This window comes from Macrobrachium rosenbergii, chromosome 7, assembly GCF_040412425.1.
Source record: "Macrobrachium rosenbergii isolate ZJJX-2024 chromosome 7, ASM4041242v1, whole genome shotgun sequence".
NCBI lineage: Eukaryota > Metazoa > Arthropoda > Malacostraca > Decapoda > Palaemonidae > Macrobrachium > Macrobrachium rosenbergii.
In genome coordinates, this window is record NC_089747.1 from 8,677,666 (window position 1) to 8,701,366 (window position 23,701).

At 35.5% G+C, this 23,701-nt stretch overlaps 2 protein-coding genes across 3 annotated transcripts in view; one reads left to right on the forward strand and one right to left on the reverse strand.

Moving 5' to 3' along the window:
* On the forward strand, nucleotides 1-16,542 carry Acat1 (Acetyl-CoA acetyltransferase 1). 2 transcript variants are annotated; one of them, XM_067106478.1, is made up of 12 exons: nucleotides 1-140; nucleotides 2,462-2,553; nucleotides 3,246-3,342; nucleotides 3,615-3,722; nucleotides 4,167-4,322; nucleotides 4,526-4,640; nucleotides 4,861-5,036; nucleotides 5,329-5,517; nucleotides 6,198-6,355; nucleotides 8,369-8,485; nucleotides 11,140-11,221; nucleotides 13,400-16,542. In XM_067106478.1, the coding sequence occupies exons 1-12, from the start codon at nucleotides 114-116 to the stop codon at nucleotides 13,586-13,588; spliced, it is 1,506 nt and encodes a 501-aa protein (XP_066962579.1). In that variant the 5' UTR covers nucleotides 1-113; the 3' UTR covers nucleotides 13,589-16,542. The 2 variants fall into 2 exon arrangements, with proteins under 2 accessions (XP_066962579.1, XP_066962580.1); XM_067106479.1 differs by lacking the exon at nucleotides 11,140-11,221.
* Nucleotides 15,821-23,701, reverse strand: part of LOC136840093 (UBA-like domain-containing protein 2-B) — a 161,461-nt gene continuing 153,580 nt past the window's right edge. The window contains exon 5 of the mRNA XM_067106480.1: nucleotides 15,821-23,496. Coding sequence (XP_066962581.1) covers nucleotides 23,306-23,496 — 191 coding nt within the window. The 3' untranslated portion in view covers nucleotides 15,821-23,305. The remainder of the gene's footprint in view (nucleotides 23,497-23,701) is intronic.

Here is a 23,701-nt window from a genome sequence, read left to right on the forward strand (position 1 = left end):
ACGAAATAACCCTAAAAGAATTTCAGCGAACTCCTTTTAGTAATGTTTCCTTTGGGTTGCCGTACGAGCTTCTTTACATTAGCAACAACGTAACTCAGCTGATCGTGTACAAGATGATGCGTTCCAGGATTATCTCGAAGGTAAATTGGATATCTTTCTCATATGTACCTTGACATTAGTATTTTTAATGTTGTGTGGATTGTTAGAAGTGTTTCCATAGAGAAATGCTTCGTTATCATTCATTTTAATGGTTCTTAGACTCGTAATAAACTAGCTCAAACCGGCAGTCCTGTTTAGGCCTATTTGCTATTAGCAAGTAGGCAAACGATAGGCTATTTAACGTGATTATGTTTAGCAAATGGTATGGGGTAATGAAAACAATCAACATGCTTTCTTACTTGGGTAGAAATGTGGGGTTGCTCAGCATCGGGTATTACCTTGGATAATTGACTTTTCGTATAGGCTGGTATTTTGGTTGCTTATTAACAATTTACGTTATTTTTTGTCGGTCGACTGTAACTAACCTGTAATTAACATCAGAACTGATATGTTTTTGTATTGTGGCCATCCTGGAATGCTACCATGGATGCGCATTGTTATAGGGGAGCTTTTGGTAAAAAGTGGAATTTCCTTCGCCGGCAGGGGTCCGAGCCCCCGGCTAAGTTGCACGGCCAGCTAGTTTAGGTAGGGTTATGGTACGTTACGTTAGTATAGTTTCTTTTATGATAGGTCTCCTTAGCCAATCCCTTCTTAAACATAGGCTATGGCTCTGTGACGACTTGCGAATGCACGGAACCGTTCCATAACAACATTGTGATGGGTTGGTATACCTCCCAGTGCTCCCAAAACCCATGTTTCCAAAGGGTCCCCAACCATGCTGGATAGAGATGAGGTTAATATTAATGGTAGAACTGTATAGTAGCTCCGCGGCGGCGACTGCCTTCTAACTTAACTTTTTCTACAGTTTTTTGGTTGCTAATTATGAATTTACCTTTAATTTTTGGCGCTCGAGTCTAATTAACCTGTAATTAACCCCTGAAGTCCATCCAACAAGGGGTTTCCATACGCGATCTTCACAAGACAGAGCACAGCCACGTCTGTTTCGAACAGTTCACATCCCGTCCGGCAAGTGCAATAACTTGTTAACGAATGGGTACCCAATCCCCCCAGGCCAGTACTAAACACGGCAAAGGGACATTCCATTTGGCCGACAACAAACAGATGTACCGCCAGTATCAGAACCCCTAAAAGTGTAGAAAAAACTAGTTGAAAAGGTAAAAACAGGCACGGAGCTAATACATAGAATTACCATAATAATTGACCAACATAAAAACACCACCACCGTCATCAGCAATACTAAAAGTACGGTATAGGAAAATTTAATTTCCAAGATAATAGCTTACTCCGTGCAGAGCTCTTACTTAGAAATACCTCTAAATGCATGCCTGTTAGTCTTGGGTAGTTTGCAGAATGACGGGACTACCTCCGAAAGGAAGATTAGTCTTGTCTCCGATGTATATGCCTAGTGTTACTTGGGAGGTCCCCCAGCCAGGTCAGGGTACGATGCCCTTGAGTAAGGTTAGGAAGGTAAGGCCCAGTTAGGTCAGGACATGGCATTCTAGGAAAGGCTAGGTTTGTTTTTGTCAGTGGAACTTAGCCTATTCCCTTCATTCTGCACTTACCCCTAGTCTTGTTATATAAGAAACATCGCTTTCAGATCATTAGCCTATTTATGTAGGGTTTAGGCCCTGGGCCTATTTGTAGAATGAAGGATCAAGGAGTCATTTGGAAAGCTGCCCAGTGGGCCTAGGCTAGGTTATCCTGCCCTCACGTGTGATGTTGTTAGGTTATTAGCCTAGGCTAGTTAGACTGATACTGAAGTAGGCCCTAATAGCTGGAAAAAAAAGTGCTATTTTTGTTACCATGACATAGCAACTAAGCTTAGTTCCATGCCAGCTGTCTTGCATCGTGATCCGTCATTGATGATCCAAGGAAAATCTTGCTTTTCTGATTCATATCTAACCTAGTTTTTCATTAGGATAAAAAAAACCAGTATAGCCTGTTAAGATTTTTGGGTGTTACCTGTACTTATGGCCAGGCGTTCAGAAAACCTTGCCTTAATCAGAATCATAACTTAATGAAGGAGGCCATCTTGGGGGTGTTAGAATATATCATGGTCATTTTATTCATTTTGTATTTTCTACCTGAAAATTCAGTATTTTTTAGTCGAAAATATTGTGCAGTTTTGTACGATGTGGTACATGTTACAGTATTTTCCGCAAAAGTGTTAACTTTGTATCAAACAGTAAAACCTGGGGAAGTTTTGGGCTAATTTATAATATTCCAACAGTATTCTAAATGATTGTATTTATCAAGACCATTTTATTTTAAAACCACTGTAAAACAAATATCAGTGAACAGATCCTTACTGTATACAGTATATGCTGGAATTTTTTTATAGCTGGGCCGTCCTTCTGTGCGCTACTATAGTGTTGGTGGCCTGAACGATGTTGTCATAGCCAGTGCAGTTCGAACCCCAATGGGTTCTTTCAGGTAAGAAGTGAATAACAATACACAATAGCTGAAATTTTAGTACATATTATATAGTACTTCATCTCTTCACCCTCCCCTCAGAAAAAATTACTATATATCACAATGCAAATTTTTTAGTATGGTGTATGTAGGCTATGTAGACTTGGTGCCAAGTGAGTAAACTTTACATTTTGGTCAATGAACAGAACATTTCAGAGTCAAAGTAATATAGCAAAAAGTGTACAGTATTTGGTCAAGACAAATTTAATCTTGTAGGTTAAACAGCTTACATCACTTGAAAATCTTGATTGAAAAATATTTTGGGCCATTTTCAAAGTTATAAGTAAGTATAGTAGTGCGGAATTCAAAGAAGATATGCAACTTATAAATTTGAGATTAAAAGGTATACAGGTTAACAATCTCTGCTTGAGCAAAGCAGGTTAGCTTTTTAGATAGTGTATGCTCTGTAGTCAGGTTGTTCATGCTGTCTAGTTTGTTTGAAACGTATTTTGCTTGCCATTTTCAGTGTTATTTTGTATTATGTCAAAATCCATGGTGAAATTTGCCCTGTAGATTGCCTTCTTCATTATGTAGGTGGTAAAATGCATTTCTCTTTTCTTTATTTATTTATTTATTTTTTTGCCCTATACAGTATAGCTTCCTTTGCTGGCCTGCTTTCTGTATACAGTATAGTACCATCATTATTTTTTCAGATCTTCATTAGCATCATTGCGTGCACCGGAGTTGGGTGCCATAGCAATCAAGGCAGCTGTTGAACGAGCAGCAGTAGATCCTCTTGCTGTCCAGGAGGTAGGTAAAAAAAAAAAAATCCAAATTATGTGAAGTTAAAATTGTTTTCATACTGTACTATACAATAAAAGATAGCGTCTTAGTATGAAGCAGTTTTGGTTAGGCTTTTCCAGTCCATTTTTAAAGTTGTTAATTTGAGTTAAAAGGCTTTGATTTTGTTGTAGATTTCCAAGATTTGTGATCTTGATCTATGGACAGGCAAGTAGCTGCAAATAAATACTATTGTGTGTGAGTGAAGATGGAATTTATACTTGAGCATTAACTTTTTCCAGGTTTACATGGGAAATGTATGTCAGGCAGCTGCTGGTCAGGCTCCTACAAGGCAAGCTACTCTCTTTGCTGGCCTTGACAAATCAACACCTTGTACAACAATCAATAAAGTAAGTTAAGGATCAGTGGCAGGTTTGTCTTATTGTACAATAAAAAGTTTTGCATTTATGAAAAAATTGTTAATAATGATCATCATTAAGAAAACAAACAGCTTTTCAGAATTATTCTGGTTTAACAGGAGGAAATAAGATTATTTAGTGGTAATAGCCTAAGGAAAATTTGCCATCTCAACTACAACTATTATGTATGACATGGAGCCTGTGGTTCCTTAAACATCTGTCCTCACACCAGTGTCCAAAGAGCATATTCCAAATTCAAGGCTAACACTCTTTTGATGATTTATTTTAGTTTATCACTAAACCAGAGATTATTTTGCACCTGAAACTTTGGATTACTCTGCACCAAAACACCAAATGCATCATTTCATATGAAATATCGATGGTATTTGCATTTTTTTTCAGTAATCTTCATTTAATGTGCTCCCATTTGCTCAGGTATGTGCCTCAGGAATGAAGTCCATCATGATGGCATCACAGTCCCTGATGTGTGGGTCTCAGGAGGTGATGGTAGCAGGTGGGATGGAGAGCATGTCAAATGTCCCTTTTTACATGAAACGTGGTGACTCTCCCTATGGTGGTGTTCAACTTATGGTGAGCCATTTCTTGTATATGTTTAACATTCATGTGTAGTAGGTGGTTGTATTATCAGCAGTATTTAAGAATATTGTCTCTTGTACAGTATTAGATGATACAGTATATTTTGCCTCTTATCTGTGCACTTAGTTTCATTGTTTTGGTAATGATTATATCAAAACAGCTACAGTAATTTATTTTGCCATTTTTTTCAAATCTAGGATGGTATCGTGTTTGATGGTTTAACAGACGTTTATAACAAATTTCACATGGGTAACTGTGGTGAAAACACTGCCAAGAAATTGAGTATATCGCGTGATGAGCAAGATGAATATGGTTAGTATCAGCAGTGTACTTGAATTAAGCATATTTTGTATTGAAACCTCTAATTGTCGTCATCCTTGTTGTTTTAATATTACCTTTTGACATTAATGCCCAAGACAACATTTAGTTAGTGTTTTGCTTAAGTTCTTGTTCATAAATTTATTAGCCATTAATTGCCTCTTAGTATTTCAGTTCACTGATCTTTCCATTTTGTGCTGTTTTTGCCTTCCAGGACTTTCAAGTTATAAAAGATCAGCAGAAGCATGGGCTAGTGGAGCAATTAAAGATGAAATAGTTGAAGTGACCATTCCTGGGAAAAGGGGCAAGCCTAATACTGTGATTACCGAAGATGAAGAATACAAGAAAGTTAACTATGAAAAATTCAAGAAGCTTGCCACAGTATTTCAGGTAATGTATACATAATGGGTTGTTAATTATTTTGATGTCTTTCCAAGAAATTTTTACTGCTAAAAGATACTAAATAATTTGCATATTTCTACGTAAACCTTGTACATTGTATGACAAAGTCAAATTGATTTTGCATTCATATAATAATTTGATTTTTAATCATGTTAAAATAAGAGTTCTTCCCCAGATGTGTGGCTTTGAAAATCTGTGATGGAGTTAGCATTTAGATTGCACTTTTATTCATATGTCAGAGAAGTATTAGCATTTTGATTTTCTAACTTCCAATATCTAGCGAGAGGGAGGAACCGTTACTGCCGGCAATGCCTCAACCCTAAATGATGGAGCAGCAGCATGTGTACTGATGACTGCTGCAGCAGCTGCAAGGCATGGTGTGAAACCTCTTGCACGAGTGGTTGGTTTCTGTGATGCTGCTACTGATCCCATTGACTTCCCTATTGCTCCTGCCTTAGCCACTCCAAAGGTAAGAGTTTCACACATGTTTGAATGATCTTATTTCAGAATAATTATGTTACATGTAATTTTTTTTTTTATGTTTTTGGGTATAAAAGTTTTTGATTTTTATGAAAACAGAGTGAAAGTGTGTTATACTTGATAAGAATAGAGCTATAACCTGTGATTTTACTGTAACGTTATTATAAAACCAAATTTAATACTTTAAAGTTGATCTTTTCTCATTAACATGGTCTTCAATTATTTCCTCATTGTGAAAATAGGTAGACAATCCTTTATTATATTATTATTCTGCTTAAACCATTTAAATTTGTTGGGTTTTTTGCATGATATTATAGTTTTGTTCTCATTACCATTCTTGTCCAAGAATGAATTTGTGCTGGGAAAAAACTGTGGAGTAGATTTCAGAATCTTAAAACAATGTTTGTAAATGGATATACTGTAGTGATTTATGAGGTCTTTCCAAAGCTGGTGCCCAATTTAGTGATTAATTGTCTTTCTCTAATGTGTAGTTTGGGATATGTTTTCAGTTTGTTTCAATAGGTTGCAACCTTTTTATAATTTAAACTTTTTTAGGTCTTTTTGTATACTGTATTCTGAATTATTCAGTATGATTAATTATTTTACCAATGCAGAACTTAAAATTACTTCCATTTTAAGTCAGATTTATGTTTTTTTTTTTTTTTACAGTTGTTGGAGATGACAGGTGTTAAGGCTGAGGATGTTGCAATGTGGGAAGTGAATGAAGCATTTTCTGTTGTTGTATTAGCAAACATCAAGATGTGCAACCTTGACCCAACTAAAGTCAACATTCATGGAGGAGCTGTGTCCTTAGGACATCCCATTGGGTGAGCATTTTATTTTGTAAATGTAGAGACCACAAGTTTGATGAATATGTCACTGCAGCTGGTTTACTGCATGCAGTGTGTCTTATGTGGCATACTGTAGATAGTAACTAAAGGTTCTGTGCAGCCTTCTTGAAGGTTATAGCAGCATTTGTTTCTGACTTGTATTTTTCTTCCATTCCTTTTGTGCTATTTTCCATCTTGCTGTCCAACTTGAAATGTTTTCTGCCCTTTTCCAATGAGAAGTACTGTACATAGGTTACAAAAACAAGAATACCAAGTGCTTATCACATACTTTGGCAAGAAGCTCTTCACTGGAGGGGTAGGTAGAGCTCTCGGCTAGCACGCTGTTGGCCTAGCATTCGACTCTCCGACCGACCAATGAAGAATTAGAGGAGTTTATTTCTGGTGATAGAAATTCGTTTCTCTTCATAGTGTGGTTCGGATTCCACAATAAGCTGTAGGTCCCGTTGCTAGGTAACCAGTTGGTTCATAGCCACATAAAATAAATCTAATCCTTCGGGCCAGCCCTAGGAGAGCTGTTAATCAGCTCAGTGGTCTGGTTAAAGTGAGATATACTTAACTTACTTTGGCAAGGAGATTGAGACAGGTGTTGTTTGGTTGAGGGAGTCAAATTGCTATTAGATGACATAGCAACATATCCTATCCCTGATAGAGATTTTGAGACATCAGTATAAATTGCTGAGTGTGAATCTTTGCATTATTTATACAGTATTAGGCTGTTTGTTAATTTATGATCTTCAGGAAGATAAGTACTGTATAAAGTTCAGATAAATAGTACTGGGAAAGTTCGGATAAATAATACTGGGTGGTAAATTCGAATAGTGTAAGGGGAAAGTTATAGTTTTGCATGAATTCTGTTCCTAATGGTGATTGATTGATTAATTCAAATAGTCATAATTGGGAAGGGTAGGGACAATTACTTACGAAGATGTCTGATCTTTTTGTGGGACTTGCCTGTATTTTTATTGCACTTGGCATAGTTATCAGGTCATGTTGCAGAGACAGTGGAGGCTCAGTGCATTTAACTGCAGGGACAGTGGGGGCTTACTGCATTTCACTGGTGAGGCTTTATTTGGAGACAATTAAAAAATGCCGGTGTAGATTCTTAATTCTTCAGTATGTAACTATAAAGGTTTTATTTTGGGGACAGTTTAACAGCATCAGTGCAGATTACAAGTCCCTCATTATTAATAAGACTCCAAGTTCTTTTATGTAGATTCGGGTGCTGATCTATGTACAGGGTGTTTGACATTTGTTGTATGTCAATAATATATAGCAACAGTGGTGTTAGTCACCACCCCAGGTTATATGATATAGGTAGTTTATTAGATTCAAGCCATCTTTACGTTTGCTTTTTATGCATGCTAAGTGAGCTCACTGGCCAACCTTGCTCAGTGGTCTGCTCAAACCACTGATAATAATGTGAGTGCGCCAGGTCAGGTGTGTAGCAAATATTAGGCCTGAGAACTTTGTGGTTTGTTTGTTGGGTGTTACTTTCTCTCTTGGGTGTAAAGTGATTATTATGTTTTATTCATCTTGCATCTGTGTAATCTGTAACAAATTTTGTTTTCTAAACAGAGAAAAAATCCTACTGAAGAGGCCTTTGTGTTAGGTTTTGCTACAGCAAATTAGAGCACTGCATACAGTATGTTCCAAATAGCACAAGTAAAATCAAATTTATTTTTAAAAGCTAAATTTTTTATTTTCATGTTGTGGAACTCTTAAGACTCTTGGTGTTCTACATTATTACATAATCATTTTGTGGATCGAAACTCAAATCATGTATCAGTTCTTGGTTTGTTTTAATGTTGGCTATATATTTTGGTTACTTTATTTTTCAGTGAATCAATGGCTGAAGCCTTGAACATTTTTTTATAAAGAGTATTGGGAAATTGAAAACACATTTGGTTTGTGATTCAGGTAGACATTAATAAGATTTCATTGCTGATACAGATCTTTAAAATTCTGAAAATTTCTGTTTTTCTTCTACAGAATGTCAGGAGCAAGAATTGTAGTGCATTTAGCCCATGCTTTGAAGCCAGGTGAGAAAGGTGTGGCTTCAATTTGCAACGGAGGTGGTGGTGCATCAGCCATTATGATTGAAAAGTTGTAAGTTCCCCATACATAATTTGTTAAATCACAGTAACATTACTTAGGGTACTGAGGTGCAGAAGTGAAGTATTATGTTAGATTGTCTAAAGGAGTGATTGGAAGAATTTGGTTAATGTAGGGTCTAAATTAGTTATTTTACATTGTGAGTGTAGGACAAATGTATTATTTGTGTCAACCACTGTTTTGAAAATGTAGGGGACTTCAGTATGAGTTTTTCAGTAGATGATTGTGATGTATGAGGCAATGTAATGGGTTGTTGTAGGTTTTAATACTAAAGTTAATTAGCCATGGTTAATGATGGTAACAGAAGTTGTGAAGCACTAACTTTCATTGTTTATTATATCATGGTTAAAAGTGTAGATCTGTAATTGTAAAGAATGTAGATAACATACATGAATGAAGACTCGGGAGATTGGATAAGAAAACTAATTCAATTTTTTCAGTATTTGTAACACAATTCAGACCTTTATTCAGTATAAGGGAAGTGTCTGTCCTCTGTTTACTGATGTGTTGCCCAGGCAGTAGAACTTTGCTGGTAGTTTTGGAAAATAAATTATTTTTGTAACAGATCTTTATTTAACCTCAAGATGTTTAATAAGTACAGTATACTCCTTTGGTCATGTTAAATTATGCTTTCTTTGATGCATGATTAAGAAATTATGGTTTGAACATTTAAAAAAGAATGCCTATTACCTATTAATACGATTCATGAATTTATTAATCCCAATTGTGGAATTTATAATTTTTTAATATCTCCTACAAACTACAGTATACATATTTTCAACAACCAGTACATCATTTAGTGTTTGTAACACAGTGTATTTGGAGAATTATCTGGACTGTCCACAGAAAAGTGAATTTAATACATTTAAAAATAGGTTTTGCATACCTTGAGTGTTATGCATTTTGCACTGGAATACTTGTGTTTCTTGTGTAGTTTGAGGATCTGTCTCAGTGCACCCAGTACTTTTATTGTTTTATTCAAGTAGTCACTAATTAAGACAACTGGTACTGTATTAGGTAAACATAGCACTAACTATGCAGATAGCCTTCTACTTACGGTAGTTTAGCTTCCCTTGTGTTTTCTAGTGTAGCAAATAGTATAATCCCTCAACACATGTAGCAGTATTATGTATTTATTAGTACATATGATTTACAGTTTGACCTTGTGAACCCTGCTTTTACCATTGTACATTAGATAAATGATTCCTTCATTTTCTGTGTACATTTTTCCAATTTTAATTTGTTGAACACATTTGTGATGCTGTAACTCAAAGAAGAGAATGGTATTTAAGAATGAGCCATACTTTTCACGTCATCCTCTTGAGAATGGCTCCCTTGTGTTGTGATCATCCATAGGATCAGAGGTATTCACTGTGAATGAGGGATCCATGCAAAATCTGCATAGAACAGACCCTTGACATTTGTGTTCTTGAGGGGATAATGCATAAAAGTCAAAAAAGGAAAAGGTACCAAGAAGGAAGCATAAATAAGCAATTTGTGGATGCTATTGTATTTGTTAAATTGGATTAGGTTTGTTTCGTACTTCATCTTTCCCGTTTTATCAGGCCAAGTCCAGATTCTGTCCTCTACATGCTTTAAGGGGCTGTAGTCCACCTCTGCTTGATCAGTGATCCATAGAGATTTCCACCCATTGGTCTGTTTTACTCGATTCTGCGTTTTACATTTTTTTTTATGACAGTAACTGTTCCATGGCTAGATAGTAGTATTACTATAGAAGGCTTCAGTAAAGGTGTCAATTAGTCTTTGTTAACTAACAGAGACTGTCTTTGGATACAATTATGCACATCTATGTGAATGTCTAGACTTCAGTAAGCATTAAAAGTAAGGTTTTGGAAAAAATCAGTTACGGAGGTTCTGTATGTCTTCATCATTCTCAATTTATCCAGTTTTCAAATTTTGAAGGGACTTTAAATTTGATTACTTTACTCTTATAGGCTAGCCCTATGAGAGAGATAGGTTTTGCCCAATGATGGTAATTCATAAATAATAATGTGGACAACTAAATGTTCTGTGCAACATATCTTCAGCCTCCATCATGATGTGGGTTTAGTCATTGCCCTTGGTTTGGCACTATTTAGCAGTCGAATTATTTTGGCCTAGCTTGCTGCAATTTTTCACCTCAGTCGAGAACAAGTCCTACTGGCTTGCCTTATGAGTATCACAAGCTGTGATTCTGTGGTTTCAGACTACCATACAATGAATGGAACCTATTTGAAACAGTTTTGCAATACATTACAGTGATGTTTGTAATTGATGATCCAAAATACTGCTTTTAGACCTTCATTGTTTTTGCAAATATCCAAACCTCCATTTTATAATGAGATGAGGTTGCCTGAATAAGTGAATGAATAGTTAGTTTCCACAAAAAATCTGAAGCCATAATGTAGGTTATATGTTTATTAAATTTCTTCCTTATTCATTGTGACTTGAAAGAAGTGTTATTTTTTCTTTAAGGGTAAACTATTGTGATTCAAATTATTTTATCTAATTTAAGCTTTTCAAAAATACTTTGTTGCTGTCTTTAATGTGTGGCATATTTATTTGATTAGAGATTAATTATATGTCAAGTTTCTGATAAGTGAAATGTTTCACTTTGAGTCTGTGCTCAGTGCAGTTATTTACAACAGGAAGCATGAGAAGAGCTCAAGTAAACCAAAGCTGACCCTATTCACAAAAGACCCATGTCCACTCTGCGATGTTGCACTTGAGGTAGGTTTCATTTTTATGTTCTGTAATTTCAGGAAATATAATTTACTGCAGTAAAAATAATTTTGAAATTATTTAAATTCACTACAGGATGAAAACAGTGTGCTGATCAGACATCTCTAATTCTAAGGTAAACTGGTTTTAAAAGAAATGAACTTGTGGCACCTCATGTTGCTCACATCCCAATCTCAGGAACGGAGATATTTTGTTTTCTTTTCTTCCCGTTTCAAGTTAATCAGTGGTTGGGCTTCTGAGCATCTCACTCCTGTCATGCAGTCAAGTGAGCTAGTATGCAAATCATTTCAATTCTTCATTTTGTTGATATTAAGAAGTAAAATATTTGTCTTACCAGAGATAATTTTTGTAACTGGTAATAGAACTTTTAATGACAATTTTGTCATTTGTCTTAGACTGAAGAGGTCTAGTCTTGAGCATTTCTAGCTGCCTTAACTGGACAACCTCTGAATTTTCTATCTTATGGTTCCTTTTTATTTTTATTAAAAAAAATAAAAGGTCCACAGGGTGTTCAGTTCTTTATCATTATCTTTTAAGGTCCATTGAGTATTTGTTACCTTATTTATATTCTTGTAAGGTCTCCTAGGTATTTTGTTCCTTATGTACTACTTATAAAGTTTACAGGGTGTTCAGTTCCTATTTCCTTCTTGTAGGGTCCACAGGGAGTTCAAATTTCTTGGTTTCTTGAACACCAAAGAGGCTTCCAGTCAGAATGACATTTGTACAAAGTTTCCCAAATCAACAGGTTTCTGAATTTTGCTGTCTTTTTTTTCTTGTAATTCTTCTTTACAAGCCCTTCACAGAACTCCTTAAGGAATACACGTAAAGTGGCTTATACTTTGCCTTTTTCAGTCTTTCTCTTTTCTCCAAGAACGATTTCGGTAAATTTTTGGTTAAACAGGATTGTGTGCCTTTTCATTAAGGCATGTAACACTTTCTGTCATCCTTAATTGTTCTAACTTCGGTCCAGCATCTATTTTCCATTCATCCTCAGACCTGAGCTATGTGCAGTAATGGCAATAATTTTGTGGCTCCATTCAACATTTACTATAAAATATAGGAGAGAGAGTACACCAAAGATTTGACAAGAATCTCTCTTTTCATTTTCTATTACTGATTATCAGAGTAATGTACTTAACATGTAAGAAATTGTTGGAAGTTGGTGATAATGCATTGTAGTACATGTGCAAGAGTAGTAAGATCATATAGTAGTGACAAGAATTCAGAGGAAAAATATTGTTTTTAGTCCAACCGTCAACTAAATTAATGCAATGTCGTAAGCATGAAATTGGTCTCGAAAGATGTTGACTTCAGTTATATGATTACAGTATTATATTTTGATTATGCAATACTTGATCTTCAAGTTAGTGTTATTTATAATAATGAAACTTGAGTAACAGTAAATGACATTTAGTAATTTTTTTTTCCTATGTGAAATATCTAATTTAGTTTTTCTGCTATATATGTAAGCATATATTCAATAATTTGAGAGGTTATACAGTTTTGCTTCAGAAATGGAGGAATGAGGTACAATAGCTATCAAGGGCTTTTTGACCATTAAAATTTTACTGTGCTGTCAGTCTTGCTGTCAGTCTATCTCAAGTGGTGCACTGTAGTCATTACCAAAGGTGGTTTGCATCTTCCCTTCAGCCTGTAGCTGTACCCACTTTTTAGCTTTTTACTTTACCTCCAGTTGGCTTCCTTTCTTCTATCGTGCTGTCCAACTGTTCCAGCCTCCCTGCTCTTCACTAGCTGAAGGTGCCCCAGTGCTTGGTTTTATAGCCTTATTTTCATAAATCAGTCAATCAGTACTGTGTGCAGTTACATGAATCCTAATCTAAACAGATTGGAAATTGATCCAGTTGTAACAGTGAATTAGTGAAATCCTCTCCAAACTTTGTTGCACATGTGGAACTGTAAGATAATTATAAACCATGACAGTTAAGACTTGTAACATATTAGGGATATTTTCGCAATGTTTGCAAGTAAGGATAGATAAAACAGCCATTATATTTGGATTTGGTGTTAAAATTTTATCAAAATGTCATTGTATAATGCTGAAAGCTTGTCATTTCTCTTATAGAATTTTTGTAAGAATTCAAATTTTACATTCTGTAGTTTTCATAATTTTTTTTTTGCATGATTACTCTTAATTACACTTTTCAGGTCTTAGAACCACTAAAAGAGCAGTTTACCCTGGAGAAGGTTGATATTACAGAACCACAAAATGAGAAATGGTTGCGGTTATATGGTTTTGAAATTCCAGTCTTCCACTTTGAAGGCCAGTTTCTCATGAAGCACAGAGCAGATCTGCCCCTGCTGCAAAGAAAAATAAGTGAGTTTTATAGTTCTTGAAATTTAAAATTCGACAATTATGAAAACAGGTAATTTTGTGAAATTTATATCAAAGATATCTCTGAGGAATGTGGCTCGCCCACTTATGTATTGTGAAGGTAATTGTTTTATCATACATTTAAAATTATGTTTCGGCATTTTGTTTTGGGACTGCAAATGTTGAAAAATTATATTTTGGGAATGGACAAGATGGTGCTATTTGGTGACTTTCATTATTCTCCAAACTTTTGGGTTATATTGAACTTTGCTTTTTTCTGTACTTATAATGGCAGTGGTTTTTGCTGGAACGATATGTGACATATAATGAACATAAGCCAGCACTTTTCCCTCAGCATCAGAGACTACAGCATGTGGGGTGGCTGAAGTTGGATTCATAATAAAATATTCTGATTTGATTTAAGGTCAATCTTAAATTGATGGATTTCAAATGATATTTACCCCCCACCCCTAGTTAAAGAGGAGTGGAGGAGGAAGTGACACCTTAAGAGTCCAAAACTCCAAGATGGGATGTCTGACAGTGAAGTCTACTTTGATTGTGGCAAATTCAACGTTCTCAGCCCAGCTGCCGTCTTGCAGAGGAAGAAAGAGAGAGCCAGCAGCTCACAATTCAAACTTCAGCTTTATGCCATCCGAGTACCTTGGGCAAGATGCTGTTTTGTTTGAGAGGAACTTGGAGACAATACAAGCTGTTGAGCAAGAGAGAATTTTTGGGTGCCATGACCAGAAGAGTCAGCAGACTGGGATACCACTTGGCATGGGGCCAATGAGGAGCTACATACAGGGTTATCTGAGACCTGGAGGGACAAACACTAGGTTGATCACCCAGTAAATCAGACGAATAAGAGGAACACGCAGAGAGATGAGCAGATTGGTTCAGGGACTTCTGGAAAGCAGCCTCCAAGGCAGTCCAAGGGATCTGGAACACGAAAGCAAAACAGCAGGAGCTCATTAACTGTTGCCAAAAAGGTTATCACTGGAATTCATAAAAAAAAAAAAAAAACTAACAACATCATCCCCACACTAGTAAGTAGGGACTAATTTGTCATAGCTTAACTACTCATGGTGGTCTGCCAAAATATTCCTTCTAGCCATAATGTCCCTTTGCTGATAGCTGAACAGCAGGGCAAACCCTCTACTTCTGCATCTGCAGCATCAACTAGCAGAAGTGAAGAGAAGACAGTCCTCCTCCTCTTGCTGACAGTTTGTTGCAGTTATTTGCACTGCTTGTATTCCCAAGATACTGATGAAGAGGTCCCCAGGTGTGCACCCCACCTTCTTGATGCGTTTAAAAAGACATCCTACCTGCAGGTGAGCAAACTCTCTCGCCAACTCTCAACTAAGGAAGGAGCTCATTCCAAGACCAACAGACTTACATTTTTGTAAGTGGGCTTTAGAGATTTCTTTCTTCTTCTTACAGAAGGGAGAAAGGGCAGACGATGACAGTGTGGAAAGGCTTAATGAGGAAGGAGATATGCAAGCATTTCTAAACCTTAATCCATCCATGAATCTTACTTTCCACAGCTATAGTAAGACATGTTGAGGGCAGGTAGTATCATCATGTATGGCCAGTACTCCATACCATGGGGCATCTCCACAAGCGAGATAGTTGCAATGGCAGTGAAAGGCAGGTTGCTCTGAAAACCAAGAGACATACATCTGTAAGTACTCCAGCAAAGCTACCAATGAAACATAGGAAGGCAGTAGTGAATGATGAACATGGCCTGCAGTCTTAGATGGGGAGAGAGAGCTTGGCATACGTACCTGGGTTGGCTCAGTGTGGGAACATATGTTTGCAACCTAACCTCTATCTAATAACTCCCTTGGACCAGGAGGAAGAAACTGAAAAGTTTTGGTGGTATCAGAGGTGGAGTAATCCCTCCCTGAAGATCCAGCGAGCATTTTTGGCTTAATTTTGCTGCTGCTAAACCTCTCCACTGCTGAGACTAACTAGCATACTCCTTGCATGACCTAACCCTGCAGAAAAACAGAACTGATTACTCTAGTGCCAAGGACAATTAAGTGGTCAAGCATCCACTAGGATCCTTCACCATTTTCATGTTTCAATTTTCTTCTAATCCATCCCAAACAAAAAACAGAAACAATATACATAAATAAAAAAGGTGAAAAACCTCAACTTGATGATCAGCCAAAGAAAAAGTGCTGGCTTACAGCAAGTGGGATTGGTTTGTATATCCGTAAGAACAGTCTTCATGCAGGGCCAAATCAAAAAGCTTGAATTTTACATCATGTTTAATTAAATGAAATCTATGATACACAGTTGACAAATATTCCACTCAGATGAGCACTTCCAGGGAGGAATACCAAGTGGCACTGACTGGACACGTCACATTTAACTCCAGTCATTGTTGAAGAAATGAGTCATGAACAAAGTTCTAAAACATACAATAACTACAAATTTACTTTAGCTCATAAGATGACTGTTGGCTGTGGAAGTATTGGGGAAATCAAGCCTATTACAAGTGTTTCCCACATAAGACACCTGGGGCTCATTCACTTAAAAGCTGAATGCTATTATAATTCAAGTAGGTAGTGTCATTTATTTGGTAAATTTATTTCAACATTGAGCAAAACGATTTTTTTCATCTGTCAATATGGAATTGCCTAAATCAGCCATTAATAACATGCAAAAGCAAATTCCCTTGACAGCCTATTTGAACAATACAAATATTTGCAGTTTTCCCAGTTGAATCTGATTGCATTGTGTTAGTGTAAGTCTAAGTGAAGTGATCTCAGGTGCAAACAGGTATGTGAATTGTCAACAATGTACAGATGATATTCGAAAATGAATATCTTAAACTGGGTATGTTTCTTACGCAACTACTTTCAAAAGTAGTCTGTGAGAAATAAAATTGTAAGTTAGTATTTAGCTCTATTCTTATTATTGTAACCTATCATACATCTATTTACACAAAATAAACTGCAGCATATTTGAAGATATTCCTTTTTTTCCCTCAAGAGTTTTTGGTGGATACAAGCAATACGAGACCTTAACTGTAAACAATCAATGCTAAACCTGACTTCAGCAGCTGACAATTAGAACAAATTCTTGTACTGTTGATATAAATAATACATTAAAAGCTAGAGATCAACTTAACACTTGGTAATAAATAAAATTAAACTTAATTCACATTCATATGGACACCATACCATAAACCCAGCCATTTCCTACAGTGGCTTGCATAACTGCTCACAGGTTCAGCATTCAGCCTGTTCCGGCTACGTTTACTTAGAACTTAGAAATATTCTGATTTTAATAAAGCAACACTGTATTTGAGACTGAAAAAAATCAGAGGTAACTCTGCATTGAAACAGAATCATCTGTGAGGTAGACGTCTGATTCTGCACTGAAAACTAACAGTTTAAGGCCCTCATACTAAGCATGGCATTTTACTCCTGAGTTTTTACATGAAATATGTATATATTTTGTAGCATTGCTTTTGTACAATATCTCGACCTTGCCAACAATATGTAATACGTACATAATTACAAATTCAATAGAAACTAATGACATAGTAATCCTAACTCCATCACTTCTAGATGAGTGAGATGAATACTATTCTGTATTCTAATACTGTCAACTCCTCCTCCTGAAATATGAGGAAGCCAACAATTCCAGCCTCCACTTAACTACCCACAACGATTAGTTTTTACCTTCACCTTACAAATAAGATTAATAAAGAGTGAAGAGAGAACTGATCATAACTCTACCCTAAATTATAATGAAAAATAACATAATACAAATACCAATTTCACAAAAAAAGGGGCAAAAAGTTAGGGTAATGTTACACAAGTACTGTAGCTTTAGACATTTTCAACTTATTTTTTATTTGAACCTTGAAATCTAAAACTATGAACAAAACTATTTTTTAAAATAAAAATTACAAGAAGTGACTATATGATTCATCCCACAAGAAACATTTAAAATTTTGACATTCCATTAAATATGGCTTAGTACAACAATTTTCGTAAAATTGTCCATACTCTTGAACACCACAGCATTCAATTCACTTTGCAAGGACACTGCATACCTAATTCAAATGAAAAGACAATTACTGTATAACATTGGTATCCTTCCTTATACAAGTACAGTATTTGGGCAACTGTGTAGCTGCTGAGGGAACATTATCTTTTTAAGCAAAAGTAAAACCTTGACACTTCACTGGAACCTGTGTTTCTTAACTTACATACACTTAATTCCTTAAAAACGGTACTCAATATGAGAATAATAATAAAAAAAAGTTTTCTTAGGCTTCAGATCCTAATAACCTATGAACAAAAATGCCATTGCAACAATGTATTTTTCTTCTCTTGACTCCTACCATAAATTTAGACACCATATATACACATGCCTAATACAGTACAGTTCCCAGTTCCTTTGGACTACACCTAGAAAAAAAATGGGTCATTTAATAAAATATGGATTAATTAAAGTACTTGAAAAACTATCTAGAATCATGATAAGTCAATGTAGTTACACAAACTTTTTTGGTAGAAGACTGAAAAATAGCATCTTTACTGACCATTAATGTTTCCAGAAAGTACTGATCTCTTGTTTTCCATAACATTTACAATATTGCAAACTTGGCTGCCACTATTGTTCTGCACGAAATGCCTTATTGAGGATGGTATACTAGCAACATATTCATAGGAATTTCGAAGCAGCAACAGACTGAGCCACACTTAATGTTTTGTCAATTAAAAAACACATGAATTTTGGTGTTACAGTAACAGTGATATTAGCCTCACTATTATGTATAAATATATACTGTGCACATAGGTGGCTCACAGCAGAATCAGAGGAATAGGTCATGGAACTGTTTAAAAGGTAAAAGAGTCGCATGGAGAGATTGAATATCAGTGTCAACTGAAACAAAGCTTGGGGTGACTGAAAGGAAGCAAAAGAAAAGTAGTCATGAAGTGGTTGTGGAAAAAGTATAGGGATGAACTCTGTACTGTGTACCAAATGTAGTCACAAGATGTTATCAAGATTACAAAATATACTTGTAGTATACTTACAAGAAATACAAGAGAGGAGTTGAAAACCCTGTTGTGATAGATGGGCAGGTCTAGAAGAAGTAAAGCATTAACTTTGGGGACACACTGGACTGTGAAGAATGATTTTATAGGGCAGTAAGAAAGAATAACTGACTGCAGCTCAAATGAAATGGAGAGAAAGCTAGGCTGCTGGTAAATAAAAATGTCTCATTAGTAGAGAGAGCAAAGACTAACAATGAGCCCATAAGACCTGTACAGTGCTGTTCTATGCACCATTCCCGTGGGCAATAAAAATTACAATAGATTTTGTTAAGATGTAACCACAGAATATTAAAATTCACGGCTGGAGTACGGTGGAAAGATTGTACTGCAAACGTGAAATTGGTGGAGAGATGTGGTATCAAGAGGATGGAAAAAAGACCAATCTCTCTCTCAGACAAAGGCTGAAGAACAGTTGGTCATGAATGCAATAGATATGGAAGTAGCAGGATGAGGGCCTGTAAGAAGGCACAAGAAAACATGGAGAGAGGATACATGAAAACCTAGACCTGATGGGGAGTTCAGGCTGAAAGAGCAGGGGACATTTGTTTCACATCTAACCCATACAGGGAAAAGCTGATTATGAACATTTTATTGTGATGATGTATTGTACATACAAAAAACCATCTTCAGCCTTCACCATCCCTAAGACAGTATGCTTTTTAACAATGAATTTTATCTGTCTTAATATTTTATGAAATTAACAACACATTTACCAAGGGAAAAGGGAAATATAGGTACGATAAAAAATGAGTTAGGGGCAAAAAACATATATGCTTGACACCATCAGAAATATTTTCTTAAGAAACCTCCATGTCTTCACTTATAATTCAATGTACACCACTGTAAAATATAAAACAAGAGCTACAAAGTCAACAGTTTTTAGTTATCTTGCCTAACACAGGGTTTTCTTGTATACAGAATTGTAGATATTTTTTTTAAGTACAAGACACCAGCAAGTTACATTATGAGTTTTCACATAAAAATGCAGTTATTCTACCGAAGCATCATGTTCTTAATACTGAAGAATTTAAGGCTAAAAACAATGAGTGTTGTAATACCTATATTCTCCTTCTTCTTTGGAAATGTAGGCCCTTGCCATCTCAATACGATGTTACATGACAAGTTAGCAATAATACTCATCCTAAACATTCTAATTTTTCAGTTATGAGTTTGCTTTTGTTCTTAACTTTCACAAAATATGATACAAAATAGCATGAAAACATCATACATAAATACATCTACTAGCATTTGGCATTTAACTTAGGAAAACTGTTTGCTTATTACCAACATTAAATTAGCAAGAGTCAAATGTAAATGTACACATACAAAAGGGTAAGACAGCATAAATGGAATCAAATCATCTTAAATATTGAGTCACACTTACATTCATATGCAGGATACTTTGTTGGTTTACATAGCCATTTCACAACTGTACTTGCAAGGTTGAATAGTTTACAATTTAATTTAGTTCTTAACTTCTGGTAGCTTTTAATCTTAAAACACCAGGAAATCTCCAATGCTCTCACAGCTGTCAAATGCTCTAACTATTTGCCCTTTCTCATGAACCTTGAACCATCAATCAGTTTCAATATTTTGAAAACCTTACCTCAATCCTAATAAAATAAACCTTAACAATTTTCAAAAAATAATTGTTTGCAATTTACGATTTATGATGGTTTCTGATTTTCAATGTTGTAAAAGTTGCCATGGTATACAGAACAAGTTATAAAAAATGCCAGTTTTCAAAAGCACCCTCTTAAAAATAAAGTTTCAAACCACAGCCTTCTGAACAACTGTAAACTATTTTTCAGATACGCATCTGACTGTATACAATAATACCGTAAGAATGTAAAAAAAGGACTGCACTAAACTACTGTACTGTACACAGTTCTGTAAAAATTTAGTGTACGTCAACTTACTTTCCTCCTGGATATCTCAAAGGAAGCTCATCAATACATTCAATCAGTAAATTTACCAATGGAAAAACACCTCTTATAAAATTTATACCAATCTTTTTACTCTTTCTAAACTATACATGTAACTTCAATAGTTTAAATTCTACATTTCTCCATTACAAATTACTGTATCTAAAACTACCCTTACAGAGAACAAGTACCAACTGACTTTCTTGATCTATTCACTTTACAATAACTTATGTACCTTAAAATGCAAAAAAACAAATTATGAACATACAGGTAACAAACATTAGCATTCTTTCCAAGTACCCAAAGTACAAAGTCTCTTTAGATTACCATACTGTACTAGACTGAAGGAATTTAAAATGTGTTCACAAGAATGTGAAAAATGTTGTGAACCAAATGTGCAACTTGGGTATAGTCTGATTTCTGATTAACTATTCAAATATTATAGTGCAGACCGAAATTTCAGTTGGATTGCTGTGAATTACTATGCCTTGCAGTGTAATATGTTTACAAGTGTGGATAACTTCACAATAACATGTAATTAAATTTAATTTCATCAAATGTTCATGGCTTGTATGCAAAACAATTCAGATAACCTAGAATTTGGAAAAACTCAGTTAAGGTGTAAAGTGATATTTTTCTAATAAAAATTTTAAGAGTTGATCAATATAAAATTAGTCAAATACAAATATAAATATCTAAAATAAGGGAGTATCTTTGTTTCTACATTTTTTTATCCAATTACAGTGCTGTACCCAAATTGAAATCACATGCAATATGCTTGAAATATAAGGAAGAAAGACCAGTGCTTTACAATTCACAAAGAGTTAAAGACTGCTTTATTTACTCAACCATATGTACAATACTAATTAAACATACCGCTGAGGTGTGTCTGCCTAAATTCACAACAGAGTTTCAAAACGCAATTTATTGTAACTGGGTATCAAATTGAACTTTCAACTTGAATACAATTACTTTGACTGAAATTTTTGTCCTGTCCAAAACCAATACAATTCAAGCTGAAAAACCATTCTGAAAACCACACTAGTTATCATGTTCTTCTAAGCCAAAGCAACACTGCAAAATGAGAGACGGCAACAAAAGACTATACAGACACAAAATCCGGTAACACATGCCTCATAATGAGAATGGTGCAAAAGATCTAATGCACAGCATAAAAGATTTTTAAAAAATACTTAAATGTTACCTTAAAACTCACAAACACCTACAATGGACAAAGATGGTTAAGTATGAAGGTTAGTTCTGTCATTGTCTCAAATGACAAGAAACCACATTATTTTAGGCGGATGACTTTAAATGAAAGTTGTGTTTATTTTTTTTAAAAGATACCTTGAGCTATGAATCATTGCTGAGATATATACAGTAAATTACCGATACAGTAACATTCACTTTTCTGGTATTCTAAGAAGAAAAATAATTTATCTATTTTATAAAAAAAAAGCCCTTTGGATGTTGTTTTATGCTAACTACAGGTAGAGGTATAGACTACTCTACTCTACAGTACTGTACTCTGAAATTTACCATTAATTCAGTGGTGCAAACCTTAGTTTTGAATCCTGTGACTGTCTCTTTTGATCGACATATCTAAACCTCCAATCTATGAACATCACGGCTGAATTCACTACTAAGACTGGGCATAGTGTGGAGGGCACGGCACAGGAACTAAAGTAAGAAAAATGCTGGAAGAGTTGAATAACAAATGTGAGAGGTGCCAGCCTGAAGATCATCAACGGCAAAATATCTACTTGTGGCAAATTAAATACAGTATTAGAATCTGCCGGGTAAATCACTGCAGACAAAAGATGTGATCAAGTTCTATGATAAATCTGACATTTCCTGATGTCTCGGGAATACTGGTACCCTCTCGAAGATGATGCTCCCATCATTGCTACAAACAGCTATTTAACGGAGTACTGACATGCCACTATTTTATGCAACAATCAAAATTGCTTTACTAGTCTATTTTAAATGGGCCTGGGTAATTACGCAATATATTTCTCAAACAAGAGTTAGGTAGTTGGTGTGACTTTTGAATAGCAATGACATCATGTTTATACTTTTTACCTAGATAAAAACGCATTAAAACACCGGTCTGTCCTTTAGGAATGGAATACTTCGAGCAGAAGTGACAAAGAAATTATAAGTGAGGTGAACTAATAGTACACTCCAGTTCCTTTCTGGCCACTTTCAGTTTGATGTATGAATTTTATTTCTAGGCTCCCAGAAGCAGTTCCATGATCAGAGAACTTAACTTCATCCACAATAATCCCCCAGACACTTCAGATTCAAGAAAAAAAAAAAAAAGATGTCGGCTCTAATTCAGTGAGTAAAGTTGCACATTCACTCTTCTGTACATGCTGCATCATGAAACACTTGGTTGCTCAATTTCTAAATATGCAGTGTTCATACTTTTTATGAAGAAGAACAACTTTGAACATCAACCTTCCAACAACAGGGCAGAGCAACTATATTACTGACAGTCACAACAACAGGGAACAAATAATGACTATCTTCTTATTAATATTGTCTTTGCTCTACAGATACATGTCGTCTGGAGGGTGGAGCAACAGACCCTCCCACTTCCACATCCACACACCCTCCAACTACCACTGATGATAAAAATATGTCCACAGTTTACTCCATCCCACTTAAAAGTTTTATAATGACAAATAAAGGATGCATTTATTGTTATCTACCCCAGTTAACTAAGCTAAACTTATCTTTGTGCATTAATATTATTTGCAATAATTTGTCTCGGTTGCGACTGTTGATGTTGTTGTTGCATCATCATGGAGGAAGGCTGTGACATAGGAGCTTGGAACTGTGTTTGTTGGTACTGGGGAGCTTGGAATTGGGAAGGTTGGTACTGTGGAGCTTGGAACTGTGGGGGCGGAGGGGAAAATCCTCCTGCAAATAAGAGAGAAAGTATTAATTTCATTTCATGGCATTTCTTTGGCTCAACTCAGACATTTTAACAGTGACAGTAATATTGCAGTTTTCTAACCGAACATGGGAAGAAAGTTTTATTGTAATTTTTTTACATCTATTTCCTTGGCTTAACAAACAGGTGCAGTTCTGAGATACGTGAAGGCACATAAAAGTGCATTTCAGT

What these genes read in the sequence shown, in the direction of transcription:
- Acat1 (XM_067106478.1), top strand. Translation starts at nt 114, where the DNA reads ATGATGCGTTCCAGGATTATCTCGAAG. An exon ending in ATGGTGGTGTTCAACTTATG is followed by an intron (nt 4,323 to 4,525) that starts GTGAGCCATTTC and finishes TTTCAAATCTAG; the next exon opens with GATGGTATCGTGTTTGATGG. An exon ending in CTGCCTTAGCCACTCCAAAG is followed by an intron (nt 5,518 to 6,197) that starts GTAAGAGTTTCA and finishes TTTTTTTTACAG; the next exon opens with TTGTTGGAGATGACAGGTGT.